We start from the raw sequence: 14354 nt of genomic DNA on the forward strand, positions 1-14354 counted from the left end.
GAATTGCTGCCCCGAATTTCAAATTTTTAACTGCCGATCGAGTAGAAAGTATAACTATGTAATTACTTGGTAAGTATATATGAAACTTAATTTTATTATGAAAACACCATTTTAACAATTGAGTTGGGAGCATAGATAGAGCTACACCAGGGATTTCATGGTTCTCTGATGTTTTTCTTTACTTTAATATCCTTCAGCAGTCAGGGTAATCTAGCTGGGTGCTGTACTGCTCTGGTCAACCTTTTCATTAGACCAGTAGGAGGTTATAGGAATTACAACACCCCCTGATTGCGAGCACAACTGGGAGCATAACATTTTGGGATGATGTTCTACTCCCGTCAGATCATGGGGATGACCTCCCCCCTAATGAGTAAGTCCTATATAAAAGACAGTGGTTTGTATTTCCATAGTAACTGCCCCTACTCTGTCCCTGTGGCTGAAGGAATAGTGGCTAGTGTGGGTTGTTGAGTAATGTGTATTCCCCTGCTCACCCCCCTTGACTAGTTAGTAACTACCGTTTTACTAAGTTCAGTGACCGATTCCAGCTGGCATTGAAGGATACTCCAGTATAAAAGTCTGGTTTGTATACATAGGAAAAATACAAGTTACTTTTAACATTTATTGTGCAAAATTAAACAAATTTGTTAAAAAACAAGTTTCCCATAAAATGATTCAGCCTCAGTTTGAGAGTCCCGGGGTACTTTTATTGTGAGTTTTACTGGATCAGCACCGCTATGGAATAAAATATTTTTTGAGAAAAGTCAGTTATTTGGTGCTAACATATAATTTGGTAAAGGAAATTTTATGTATTACTGTACTTACTGCAGTTGATAAGATTTTTTTCAGGCAGCAGTAGTACAAAATAATTTTTGAAATTTGTTCATTCTTAGGTAATGAAATGTGTTTAAAGAGTTCCCATTACCATATTGCAGGTATGGATGCCTTTTCTAATGCAAGAGTCGAGATTGGCAGTTTGCTGGATGATGATCAGATAATATGTGGTCATTGTAAATCTCTTACAAAGGAACCATATATTCAGTGTGCACAATGCCAAGATTTGAAAGAGATGCCAACCATTATTTGTGTTCCATGTTTTGCTAAAGGAGTTGAGTTTAGTTCACATAAAAATAACCATAAGTACATAATCATTAAAAATGACTTCAGCGTTTTCAGTTCAGGTTGGCAAGCTAAAGAGGAACTTAGGTTAATTAATTCTGTAATTGAATGTGGTTTTGGAAATTGGGTAGATATTAGTAACAGGATGCAAAGAAAATCGCCAGAAGAGTGTCGTGAGCATTATTTGAAGTTCTATGTAGAAGATCCCCATCCGGAGTTCCCACTTTTAGAAGAGCAGAATGAGAACATTGTGTATCCACAACCAATAACTTACAAGGGAGGTAGTGATGATCCACCAAGACCAATACCAGGGACAGCATTTTTTCGTGATATGGCAGGATATAATGCTGCAAGGAGTGATTTTGAGGTTGAATTTGACCATAATGCAGAATTGGAGATTCAAGATTTAGACTTGAAGCTCTTCGAAGATGATGCAAAACCTTCGCTGGGGATAGAATTGCAAATGTGTTTGTTAGATAAGTATCGTAGAAAACTTGGTGAAAGATTTCAAAGGAAGAAACTCATTAGAGATCATGGCCTCATTGCAATGAGCAAGTCAACTTATCATTTGAATCGGTACAAGCCTTATTTGAAAGCAGCTTTTGCAGATTCTCTTCCAAGATTTTACAATCTTTTAGACTTCATGGAAATGGACCTGTTGCTAGAAGGCTTAAAGTGTGAGATGGAATTGAAAAGGCATATTGTTGAACTCTTGGAGTATAGATTTAATGGTATTAAAAAACAAAATGGTATCATGACATACGAAACCTTGAAGAAAAGAAGGGAAGTTAATATGAAAGAACGTCGGAATCTTGTCATTGCCCACAGTGTTGGTGATAAAACTGTTTGGGATGTCGTATCCCATAAAAATGTCACTTCATTTGGATTGACTATTCCAAGTTCATCCAGGAGAGTTAGTGTTCCCCTTAATATTATAGGCATGCCTGGTTATGACAGTCTTAGTGATAGAGAAAAAGAAATTGCCTCAGAAACACGTCTTTTACCTGAGGATTTCATACGATTTAAAGGCATATTTATTGATGAATGTAGACGAAATAATGGATTACGCTTGGCACAGGCACGAACTCTCCTCAAAATAGATGTTAATAAAATCAGGAAAATATATGATCACCTTATGTCTTTTGGATTTATTCATGCTCCTAAACGGAAATAGTCTTGTTTTGCATACATTTTAGTGCATAGCTATTATGTTAGTTTTATGTTAATTAACTTTAGATATGTTAAATAATTGTGGCCTTTTTCCTGTGTTAGAAATGTGTAATTTGATTATATGTTACATTTTTTCATCCTACACTAGGAAATGCATAATACAGCTCAGTGCTTACAGGCACTATGTAGATCAAAGATTAACTTTGTCAACAAATGTATATTTTGTTGTTCTGTATGTAGAAATCAAGTGACTTATATGGTAGGGATCACAGAACATACTCTTATAGGTAATTTGTGTGTTATTAGGTGACAGAGATGGAGTGTTATGTTTATCTTCCATAAAGAACTCAGGCTGAAGAATACTCCTACACGAAAGGGATGATTTATATTTCTGTATGAACAAAAAACCTTTAAAAATAGAGTTTTTTTGCTCATACGGAAATATAAATCATCCCCTTTGTGTAGGGGTATTCTTCAGCCTGAGCTCTTTATTGGTTGTTGAAACTTAGTAATAAGGTAATTAATTGGTGGTTAAGGAGGTAAGTGGGTGAATAGCCTTGGGTGAATATCCTTACTCAGATGCCATTCCCAGTAGCTTTCTTTTTTAGTATTGACATTCTGACTATACTAGGTGAGTTGAAACAACCCTTTACTTTGGTTTATGTCTGCTGATGGTTGTAAGTTTTTTAAAAATAAATATGAAAAAAAACAAGCCTAAGGCATTGTGAGGGAAAGAATGGATGTGTGGACACGTCATGTCTCCTCTGATTTTTGATGTCCCACACAGATTCTATGCTTCATGAAGAAGTAGGATTTGCAGCCCTATTTCCTCCAACAGGATGTTTTTAGAGTGGCCATCCTTACAGTGAGAAAGGTTTGATAGGAAGATGAAAAAGGATGAGAAGCATTCGCTGACTTCCTCATGGTCAAATAATCCCCTGATGACATGATCAAATCCATCTAGTTCTTTCTCCTTGCCCCTCCTGTAAGTCTCCGTGCTCCTTCTACATTACTACCACCTGCACACTGACTTATTCATAATGTGTTCCAGGTATGTTACCTTTGATTGCATCCCTTGGGGAAATGTGGCCTTCCCTTAACATTCTAGGAAGTTTGTCCTTCACCACTTTTTCCAACCACTTAGCTTCAGCCAAGACTGAAGAGGCTCCTGCATCCGCTAATGAGTCTGATCCTCCTGAGGCACTTGGACCTCTTATTGGAATTGTCATGACATCTACAATGACAACTATAGCAACACACCTGCCTTGACCATTCGTGCATTAAAGGTGAGCAAGAAGTGAGCCAGGGACAAGGGGAAGAAGTGCAAGCTCTGTCCTTCTACCGTCTCTTCCTCATTGGTAAACTATTTTTTTGTCCTCCTCCTTGTCTTCTTCATCGTTCTCCTGTAGGAGAAAAAAGCTTAAGCTGACTTGACTTCTCATAAGAAGTCCTGTAGAACTAGAGGTGAGTGCCCTTCCCAAGCTCTGGGAATTGACAGGTGGTAAACCATCCACTACAGATGCAACTGACACAGGTCTTATGAAGCACGCTTTGTACCGTGGGTTGTTCTGTCTTGGGACAAGAGAACTGCTCCTCTATCTTCCATGTATGTTTCACAGAGAATGTTTGCATGCAAAAGATCTCCACTTTATGATGCTTATGGGTACTGGGATTATCTGTTTGCCTGCAGTCATGCTGCTCCTTGGCCTATCTGTGGTTCACCACTTGCCCTAGGGTTGCATTCACATGATAGCGCATGTGCCTAAACCCATGCCCTTTAATACAGTACTCTGTTGCAACTCATCTGTCACTGTAAAATTAAGTTTTATTTAAGCAACTTACCCAGTAATTACATTGCTGTAGTTTTAACTCAACGGCAGCTTGAATTTTCGAAATTCGCAGCAATACTCTACTTCTTCCGTCCAAGTTGGTGACTAGGCCCCTCCCACTCTCTGGGAAGGAGAGGAACAACTCTCGAAAAGCGCATCAATTTGTTTATGCGGTCCTAGAGTTCACACAGTTGTAGAAATGCAGCTTGGTTTTTGGAATTCCTCCTGTTAGCTCCCCGTTTCGGTGAACTATTCTGAATTGATTGCCTTCGGCGCTAATTTTTTGTTGTTTAACTGCTGATTTTGACTTGTGTCTGATTTTGATTATTGTTTAAGAATTCTTCGTGACTTGTGTTGAATAGCTTTTTCTCTTAGCGAGATTTGCCGATTGGTTATTTAATAGCTTGGTAGTTCGTTACGAGAATCAATGTTAGGCTGTTTTTCCTTAGTGTTCTCATGGAAGATTTTCTCGGTTTTTTTGTAACCTTTGTAACTTATTGTCTAGTTTTTGATTATGTCAGACTCTAGCTCATCCAGTTTTCGGTATTGCAGCCTTTACCAGGTTGACGCTCATACCATTTGTTCTTGCAAAAGTCAGGTCAGTTCAATTATGTGTAACAAGTGTGTAGGTTGGGATGAGAAGGTGTGGAAGAGCTTAACTTCTCATCTTTTTAAGCTAGAAAGAGAGAAAAAGAGGAAAGCGGCCGCTAGAGCTGATAGTAAAGGTTTAGGTAATAGCTCAATTCCCAAACCAGTGAGTATTGATGTACCCATTGTTACCTCTCCTGTTTCTAATGTGTCTTTTGCACCAAGCCCTCCCGCTCCTCCCTCACCTGGCTCCCTTGCTCCCGGACTGGGTTGCTTTGCCAGTCTAGAGAGCAAGTTTGACCAAAAGTTTGGTCTAATGGTAAGTACAGTGACACAACTGGGTGAATCAGTGCATTTCTTGATAAATAAATTCAGTGATAAAAGTGCCAGTGAAGCGATTGTGGAGGTGGCCACCTGTCCCGACGACTCTCCTAGGCAAAGGTCACTGCCAGACCCCTAAACCTGGGAGGAGGTATACTGGAGTCCCAAGGGAGGTTGGTGGGATCTGTACACGGATAGTCACCCCCTCGGTCGGGCCTGTTGTGTCCCAGGCTGTGACAGAAGGCTGTTGGAGAGACGTCTCAGATGTCCACCATCTCTCCTTGAGCCCAGGAACACCCAGCCCAGATTCAAGGCACCAGTGGTGTTTCTTGAAGAAGTCTCTCCCCTTAAAGAGGCATTCTTCTGGTTTGGAGCAATCCCCCATCCCCTGCAAAAGGCCTAAAGAGCCTCTCCAGAGCCCCCAAGCATCTTGCAGCTTCTGGGATAGCCCCAAGCGGCTACCTTCAGCTCAACTGTCTCCTGACCGCCAGTATCTGGTGCCCAGGCGCCCTTCATTGTTGTCGAAGCGTCCAATGATGCCCTAGCGCCCAAGCATCGTTTGGCTCCCAAACTTCTGTTATCCCATGAGAGCCCATCAGCTGGGCGCCGAGTTCCAGCTGTCCACTCCAACTCCGGCTATGTGCTTGACGCCAATTCTCTCTCATCAAGTTTCTTCAGTTGCAGATGAGGAGTTAGATCCTTCTCTAGAACCAGTCCAGCGCCAGCTGAATAGTATTTTAGATCTTTTGAAGAAACCTCTTCCATCGAAGACTCCCTTGGACCCTTTGGCTCTGCAGTTGTCATCGGAAGAATAGGAGTCATACAGGATTCATCTCTGTCAGTATGTGTTGCCCTCCTGAAGTTTTTTCTTGTGGCATTTTTAGACTACTTCTCGCATGCAGCTCCTCAGTCAACCTTTTTGATGAATAACCCATCTGAATGCTCCTGATTCCCAAAGATGGTTCTATCTTTGTCGGCTAGGAAGCCTCTGGAAGATGTGGATCTTTGGCTTTTGGAGAAGAGGATCCTCTTTCTGCATTCCCCCTTCGCTGTCTAAGAGGTGCTATCACTCCTTGGGAGTGGCTGCTTCCTCCCAGGGGGACTTCTCTGCACTGATAGATTCCGCACACAATTCTGCATTTGATGCAGCTAAAGTGATTTTTCCAGGAGGGGAATTGATAACTTGTTGAAGAATCTCTTTAAGACTTTGAAAGTGCTAAGTTTCCTTGACTGGTCAGTTGGAGCTTTAGCAAAAAAGATACAGGACTTTTCCCCACTCTGAAGATTGTTCTTCGGACTGGCTCACTGTTTTCTACTGCATAGACAGCTATTAGAGATGCTTCCGAGGAATTGGCCTCCATTTTTGCCATGGGAATTTAAAGAAAAGAGAGCTCTGGTGTTCATTCACCTCCAAGAGTTTTACTGACTCTCAGAGGTCAGCTCTCCTTTTCTCCCCCACCCCTTAATCGCCATCACTTTTCTCACAAGCATTGGTGAATGAAATTACTCTTGAACTCCAGAAGAAATCAACCCAGGACAATTTGGCCCAATCCACTAGACGCCCTAGGGATTGGTCCACTTCTTCATTCAAATCGACTTCACCTCTTCAGAGGCAGCCCTTTCGAGGAGGAAGACAGGGATCTCAGTCTAGACCTCAGACTAGTGTCCGTTTCTCCTCCCAAGCCATTAAGAAATCTTCAAAGCCTGCATCAGGCTCCAACTGTTTTGGGAAAGTTGGAGCACCAAAGGGGTGGAACCATGGATTGTAGAAGTACTGAAGGAAGGGTACTCAATTCCTTTCAAAAAGAGGCCTCCCCTAGTCAGCACGCTGATGACATTGACTGCTCACTCTGCAGGATCAGAGCAGTTTTTAGCCGTCAGAGGAGGTCTCATCGCTTCTCAAGGGAGAGGCAGTAGAAGTAGTAGTAGAGGACATCACGTCGATGGGGTTCTACAATCGGCTGTTTGAGGTCCCCAAATCAATTAGAGGATGGAGACTGGTTCTCAGTGCTAACTCCCTGAATGTTTCATCGAGAAAAGATTCAAGATGGAAACAGATCAGTCCGTTCTTGCGTCCATCCGTCAGGGGGATTGGATGATCTCCCTAAATATGCAAGACGCTTATTTTCACACCGCGATTCATCCAGCTTCAAGAAAGTTTTTGAGGTTTGTGTACCAAAACAAAGTATTGCAATTGAAAGCATTGTGCTTCTGCCTGTCGACAGCCCCACAGGTCTTCACAAGTTCTTGCCCCCCTGGCAAAGTGGCTGCACTTGATAGGTATCAATATCCTTTTGTGGTTTTCAGATTTTCTAGCCCTTCTGGGGGACTATCCGAGACTCCTTCCCACCACAGTCATACCCTGAACTTACGCAAGGTTAGGTTCCAGAACCCCTCGGGCAGGGTTAATTTTCATGTAAGTTTGGCACGGTCTCTAAAAATGCTAATAAATGCTTATTTCTAAAGTTTAAACACTAAATATGACCCTAATCATGCTCCCAAATTATTAAGTTAACTTTTAAATGAAATTAAAGACCGAATTTCATTTAAAAGTTAGTTTGATACGTTACCTTAAAAAAAGAAATAAATGGTTGACATAAAAATAGAGTTGGAAAAGAATTTCTCTCTCTCTCCCCTTCCAACCGATCTATTTTTAGAAGTCTTCCCAACCTCTTTTTAATAACTTCTTTATTCTACTTCTCTTTCTCTTTGTTCTGCAATGCTTTTTCATGAACAAACAAGTGTTTTTTATTTTGACTAATACAACTCTTAGTTATTATGTCTCAATGTTTTAGAACATATTTGCCACACTAGCACATTTACTTTTCATAGACAGTACAGGTAAAATTAGATCAATTTAAACTATCTGCTGTACAGGTAAAGACGTACAGAGAAATAATAAGTTGTAAAAATGTGTGAGTGCTGACTAGAGAGAGAGAGAGAGAGAGAGAGAGAGAGAGAGAGAGAGGTTGCCCTTACTTAAAGAGTGAAATTATTTGTCAATTATTACGGAGACAGAGAATAACACGAGAGAGAGAGAGAGAGAGAGAGAGAGAGATGTCGTTATTGAAATATCAAGATAAATTATTTATGAATTATCATGGAGATAGAGAGAATAACAAGAGAGAGAGAGAAGTTTTCTTACGTTAGATATCAAAAGGTGGAAATTCAGTATTAAACTAACTTTTAAATGAAATTAAAGTTACTGTAATTTCATTTAAAAGTTAGCTTAATACATTACCTTAAAAAAAGAAATAAATGATTAATGTAAGAATATAGGAGTGTGTGAAGATTAGTATCATATTTCTCGCTACCCCCATTCCACCGATCTATTTTTAGAAGTCTTCTCAACCTCGTTTTTAGAAACTTCTTTATTCTCTCTCTTCCTCTTTGTTCTGAAATGTTCTATGTCTTTTGTTTTAGAACGGCGCATTTACCATTTGTAAACAGTACAGGTAAAATTAGATCAATTTAAAATTATCTACTGTACAGTTAAAGACATACAGAGAAACAGTAATACATAGGTTGGGTAACTATGAACAAGAGAGAGAGAGAGAGAGAGAGAGAGATAACAGTTGTCCTTACTTAAGAAAGTGAAATTTCTTATGAATTATTACAGACAGAAGAAGAGAGAGAGAGAGGATTACAAGAAACATTTGACCACTGATCAGCAACACTCCCCCTTCTTGTCATGTTAAATGACATGTCTGACAGCTTTTGCCTTCGAGCTTCTTACAAAAGATGAGGGGAAGAATTTGTTTGTTTAAAATAATATGAATTTTGTAATTATAGTTATAATATTATTATTATTATTATTTAATCTTATTAATATTTGAAAATTAGTACTTACTATTAGGTAAAACATTTATTTATCGTACAAAACAAATAAACATACCTGTAACCATGTACCATAAAAATTCTCTCATCTCAGTAAAAGAGAGAGAGAGAGAGAGAGAAATTATTACTTTTAATATTGAATGTTATTTAATTTACACATAAAAGCTTGAAAACTTATAAATTACATAAAAAATTAAACATAACACTTTTGCTGGGTTTCTCAGTGTTCGCAAATGTTCACAAGTCTGTGAAAAACTTGTGTATGACCATTAGTTAGGTTCCAATGAAAAATTCGTGTGCCTGTGAAATCGCGCAGCTTGAATCACGCAAGTTAGGGGTATTACTGTATTCCAGAGCTGCTCAGACAGCTTCATTTCAGGTTGCATCAAAACGTATCTACTCTGGCCCCGACAGGGATTTGACTGTCATCAAACTCTTTCGATCAAAATGATTTTCCAAGGCTTGTGGCACAAGCTATTTCCAGTAGCAGACAACAGTCCCTAATAAAGTCTATCAAGCAAAGTGGTCCATCTTTAGACTTTGGTGCAGAAGACATAACATCTCGTCTTCTAAGACGTCTTTGACACAGCTGGCAGACCTCCTCATGTATTTAAGGTCCTCCAGAGGCCTCTCTTTCTCTAACATTAGAGGTTATAGATCTATGCTTACCTCATTATTTTGTCACAGAGGCCTGGACCTTACCTCAAACCAAGACATCTCGAACCTCATTAAATCCTTTGACTCACCCAGACCTAAAACAGAACCAACAGTTTCTTGCAGTCTTAACGTAGTCTTAAATTGATCTCAGGACCTTGTTTTGAACCCCTTCGCTCAACCTCCCTCAGGGTCTTAACCAGGAAGACGCTGTTTCTTATGGCACTAGCAACAGCTAAGACGGTTAGCAAACTCCACTCCTTGGACAAAAGGGTGAGTTTCTCCCAGGATGACGCAGTTTGCCATCTAACTTTGGGTTTTCTTGCCAAAAACGAAATACCCTCAAAACCCTGGCCCCACTACTTTACAGTAAAGAACTTGATGGAGATTTTAGGCTCAGAGGAAGAGAAAGGAGCTCTTTGTCCTGTGAGAGCTCTCAGATATTATCTTCACAGGACTGAGGAGATCAGAGGCCAGGCAAGCAATTTATGGTGTTCAGTAAAGAATCCTTCCAGACCTCTCTCTAAGAACACTATCTCATTCTTTGTAATGGATGTAATCCTGGAAGCTCATTCACAAATTGGAGAGGATTCTCTGCCCTCCCTTGAGGTGAAAGCAGTGGCCATCTCATTAGTCTTCAAGCATAACTTGTCCTTGTCTTCCAGTCTCCAAACAACCTACTAGAGATGGTCAGTTTTTGCAATGCACTATCTCCTGGACACTGAAATCACCTACGACATCTGCAGCACCTTAGGGCCCTTGTCCGTAGCAGGCATGGCAATGAGGGAGGAAGCTTACAGAGCAACTCTTCCGACCGAGTGTGCAATCTCCTTAAAAATCTTAGCACTACCAAGATATCTGAAAAATCTGAGGACTCTTATGTGGGGAAAAAAAAATTGAAAATAAAATGTACAGGTTGAAAAAGATAATTCTACTCAGTACTCTTTATTCAGTATTTAGCCATATCCCCCTTATGCTTTTATTCAATATTTAGACATACCTCCCTTATGCCTTAAAACATAATCAGTTCTTCTCTTCATTGAACTAGACAGTTCCGTAAAATAATTATCATCCAGCTCTTACACCACACATTTTCTACGGCAGCAATCAGTTTTGGGACAGAGGACGTATCCATAGAGCATAGCTTCCCCTTCATAAAGCTCCAAACATTTTCTATTGGATTAAGGTCAGGGGAATTCCTTGGCCAACCCAGAAGCTCAATTCCATTACCTTCAGATAACTTTTTTGCCTTCTTTCCCCTGTGGCACGGTGCCCCATTTTGCATAAAAAACATGTATGTGCTGATTTTCCTTAAAGGGCAACAAGTGGTTTTTCAATGCATCTACCTACCAATCTCCATTCATTGTTGTACTTTTTGGTAAAAATTACAACCCCTCACTCCCTCCCTTTCCACTAAAACTCCCCCACACCATGATGCAGGTGGCAAGCTTCTCAGTCTTGACCGTATACAGTACTGTACTTAGAGTCAAATTGACTCGACCCTCTAGGACTCCTGAACTTCTTCCTGGTGCCCCTGGTTATGTAGAAAAATGATTCATCGCTGAATACCACAGTAGACCAGTCTTCCTAAGTCCAACCTTTGTACTTCTTGCAAAAATTCAGCGTCTTCTTCATTGCCTCGGTTAGCAAAGGCTTCTTAGCGGTGGTATGACGGGAGAGCGAGATCCTCCCTAAGGCAATGTTGTATGGTGTGTTCTGACACCTCTCTCAATACTTCAGGGTTCCATTGCTTCAATTCGTTGCTGGTAATACTTGGATATACTATTACAGTATGCTTTAACAAGCTATTGGTCTTCTTGAATGTTTTCCTCGGACGTCCAGACCCCTTCTTCCTTTGTGCACTACCACCTCGAGTTCCCTCCCCTCAGCTCTGTTACACCATATGGAGACCGTATTTTTAGAGACTCCTAACTCCTTTGCTATGGCCGTCATTGACTTGCCTTCTTTATACATAGTCACAATTTGTGTCCTCTTAACAATGGAAAGTGATTTCCCCGGCATACGAGCTGGTAGAGCACGCGGGAGTGCTCCATGTGCAGGTGCAAAATTACAGTAATCAGGTGCCTGACTGAGGGTCAGCACAACTCCCCCCCTCTTCTGGTTCACGGGTACCTGAGTGGATTTCAGTAGGCGGAAAGACTCTGCTGCCTCAAGCTGCATTGCCTGACATATGATATGTTTTACCCATTTGGATGAGCGGGAAACATGAGTATTCTCAGGACCACTATTCAGTTCCAAAAGCGTCCTAAGATTTTTTGAGGCAACTGTATCTTTGTCTGGAAGATATGGTATACCCAGGTTACCTACCTTTTTTTTTTTTTTTTTTTTTTTTTTTTTTTTTTTTTCTGCTGGTGTAAGGTGACTAGGCATTATGGTTGGATTATTTGGTTCCTGGTGCTACGCCCTTGGTTAGGGAAGGTTTTTGAGCTTTGTAGGACATTGGAAGTTTGTCTTTATTGCACAGCTCTAATGAACACTTTCGCAGCCAGCGGAATACTCCTTCGCTGGAAAGTTTCCATGTCAGTAGAGGTGTCCCAAGGTTATACCCCCACACCACTACAGGTTGAGATGAGCTTCAACCAGAGGCGGTACCTTCCTACAGTAGCTCTCTCTCCAGGTAAGGAACAATAAGCATTTATCGATGCTAACTATATATATATATCCCTAAGAAATTTAATATTTTGGGTATAATATGTCCATGAATCCCCACCATCCATCAATGTGAGATTCAGCGATGTAATTACTTGGTAAGTTACTTAAATAAAAATGACATTTTTATAATAAAGTTTTATCTTTACTTACCCAGTACAGTAATTACGAGTAGAGCCCACCCTCCTCCCCTCACATGGACATTTTAGCAGAAACAAATGGAAGCACTTTTCAAGGGTTGTTACTCCTTCCCAGAAAGTGGGTGGGGCCTAGTCACAGACTTGGACAGAAGGAGTAGAGTATTGCCGCGAATTTTGACAATTCAAGCTGCTGTCGAGTTAGAAAGTACAGCGATGTAATTACTGGATAAGTATAAATAAAATTTTATTTTATAAAAAAGTCATATTCATTGACAGGTGGTCATGGTAACTGAGATTTACTCTCCCACAGACAGAGGGTGAAAGAAAAATGCTGGAGGAAGGATATTAGAGAGAATAAGTAAATGCTTTTTTTTGAAAGAGATGAGAGAATGAGAGAGAGAAACAAACGAATGGAGAGAGAGAAATAATGTTGCTACTCTCATTGTCTTAAAGCTTCGTAGTGTACAACTGGACAAAGGTTTTTAAAATTTGGCCTGGTAATAAAGTGGTTTTCTCCCTCTCCTTATAGGAGGAAGCCACCTCCCTAAACTGGTTTTCTCACCGCACTATGGCTCCTAGTTGTTTTTTTTTATAAAATGTACATGAGTAGCCTATGCACACACTCATTTGTATGCATCGTGAACTTTTTGGAGTTTTATTTTCGTATTATTATGTTTGTGATACAGTAATTCATATTTCATTAAAGGATATGTACATTACTGAGAGAGAGAGAGAGAGATGAACTGAGGTGTGTTTACTGTTTTCTGATTTTGAGGGATTTTACTTTAACATAAAGTATGTTAGTTTACCTTTGTATTCCCATTTTACTTATATGTACAAAATTAAAAATAATAAATCCATTGACACGTCGTTTCTTTTAGCAGCTAAAAAATTATTTTCCTAATTTTCAGTAGTAGGCTCAATCAGTTGATTCTGAAAATATAAACATTACAAATGTTGGGAGATAATTTTTTTATACACATTACATTACAATGATTTAAGATCAATACAGTATAATAATACAGTATAAATGTATTCTATAAGTGAAATAACATTTTATTGATGTTTAGCTGTGTTTACATTAATATTAATATTTGAAAATTAGTAAAGCATTGTAAAGTACGTATGCACGCACTCATTCGTATGTGTCATGAATTTGGAGTTTTAGTTTCATATTTTTATGTTTATGATACAATAATTCATGTTTTATTAAAGGATATGTACAATACTGGGAAAGAGAGGGTAAGCTGTGGTATGCTTACATTGGTAAAACAAATCAGGAAACAGCTGTTTTGTGATTTTGTTGGATTTTACTTTAATATAAAGTATGTTAGTTTACCTTGGTATACCCGTTTCACATAGGTATTTGGCTGTGTTTACACCAATATTAATATTTGAAGATTAGTAAGTAATTTTTTTATGATAAGAAAATGTATTTAGTCTCGATAATAACTTGAAAATACTGTAATTAGTGAATATTGCTCTATGAAAAAATCTGCGAATTAGTGAATTTTCTGTGATTTATTTGGATTTATGTTCCATAGAAAATTCTGCAATTAACTAAAACCATGAATGCTAAACTGCGATATAGCAGGGGTCCACTGTATATACTGTATGTATAAATTTTTATAGAGATGGTTTGTTTTCGTGTTTTTATGTTTATGATACAGTAATTTTACATAAGTAACTTACCAAGTACAGTAAAACCCCATATTCTTGTTCTCACAATTCGCAGATTTCTCTGTGGAACGTATATACATATTATTCATGGAAAATTCTCTCATTCGCAGTATTTTTTCACTATGTACTCTTTGTGATAAAACTATTAAAATACTTGGGTATGATCATTTTCAGAGGTTTTTTTTGTTTGAACTATCAAAATAGGCAGTTATAAGTGTTTTTAGAGGGGTTTTAAGTATTCATGGATTTTAGCTACTGTATTGGTGTCGGGGTGTGGTATGCATCCCTCGCGAATACAGGGGGTTTACTGTAATTACTTAGCTATAGATATCACTAGTGCCGCAAACTC

General features: G+C 39.2%; 1 protein-coding gene across 3 annotated transcripts in view; it reads left to right on the plus strand.

Moving 5' to 3' along the window:
* Positions 1-14354, plus strand: part of LOC136837763 (DNA-directed RNA polymerase II subunit RPB4-like) — a 260105-nt gene that overhangs the window by 23873 nt on the left and 221878 nt on the right. Inside the window, exon 2 of one of the 3 annotated variants that reach the window (XM_067102680.1) lies at positions 933-7612. The exons of the other annotated variants lie outside the window; for them this stretch is intronic. Within the exon in view, the coding sequence (XP_066958781.1) occupies positions 933-2290 (1358 nt within the window). The 3' untranslated portion in view covers positions 2291-7612. Of the gene's footprint in view, positions 1-932; positions 7613-14354 lie in introns of those variants that run through there. 3 annotated transcript variants of the gene reach the window in all.

The sequence above is a fragment of the Macrobrachium rosenbergii genome, chromosome 59 (assembly GCF_040412425.1).
Source record: "Macrobrachium rosenbergii isolate ZJJX-2024 chromosome 59, ASM4041242v1, whole genome shotgun sequence".
Classification (NCBI taxonomy): domain Eukaryota; kingdom Metazoa; phylum Arthropoda; class Malacostraca; order Decapoda; family Palaemonidae; genus Macrobrachium; species Macrobrachium rosenbergii.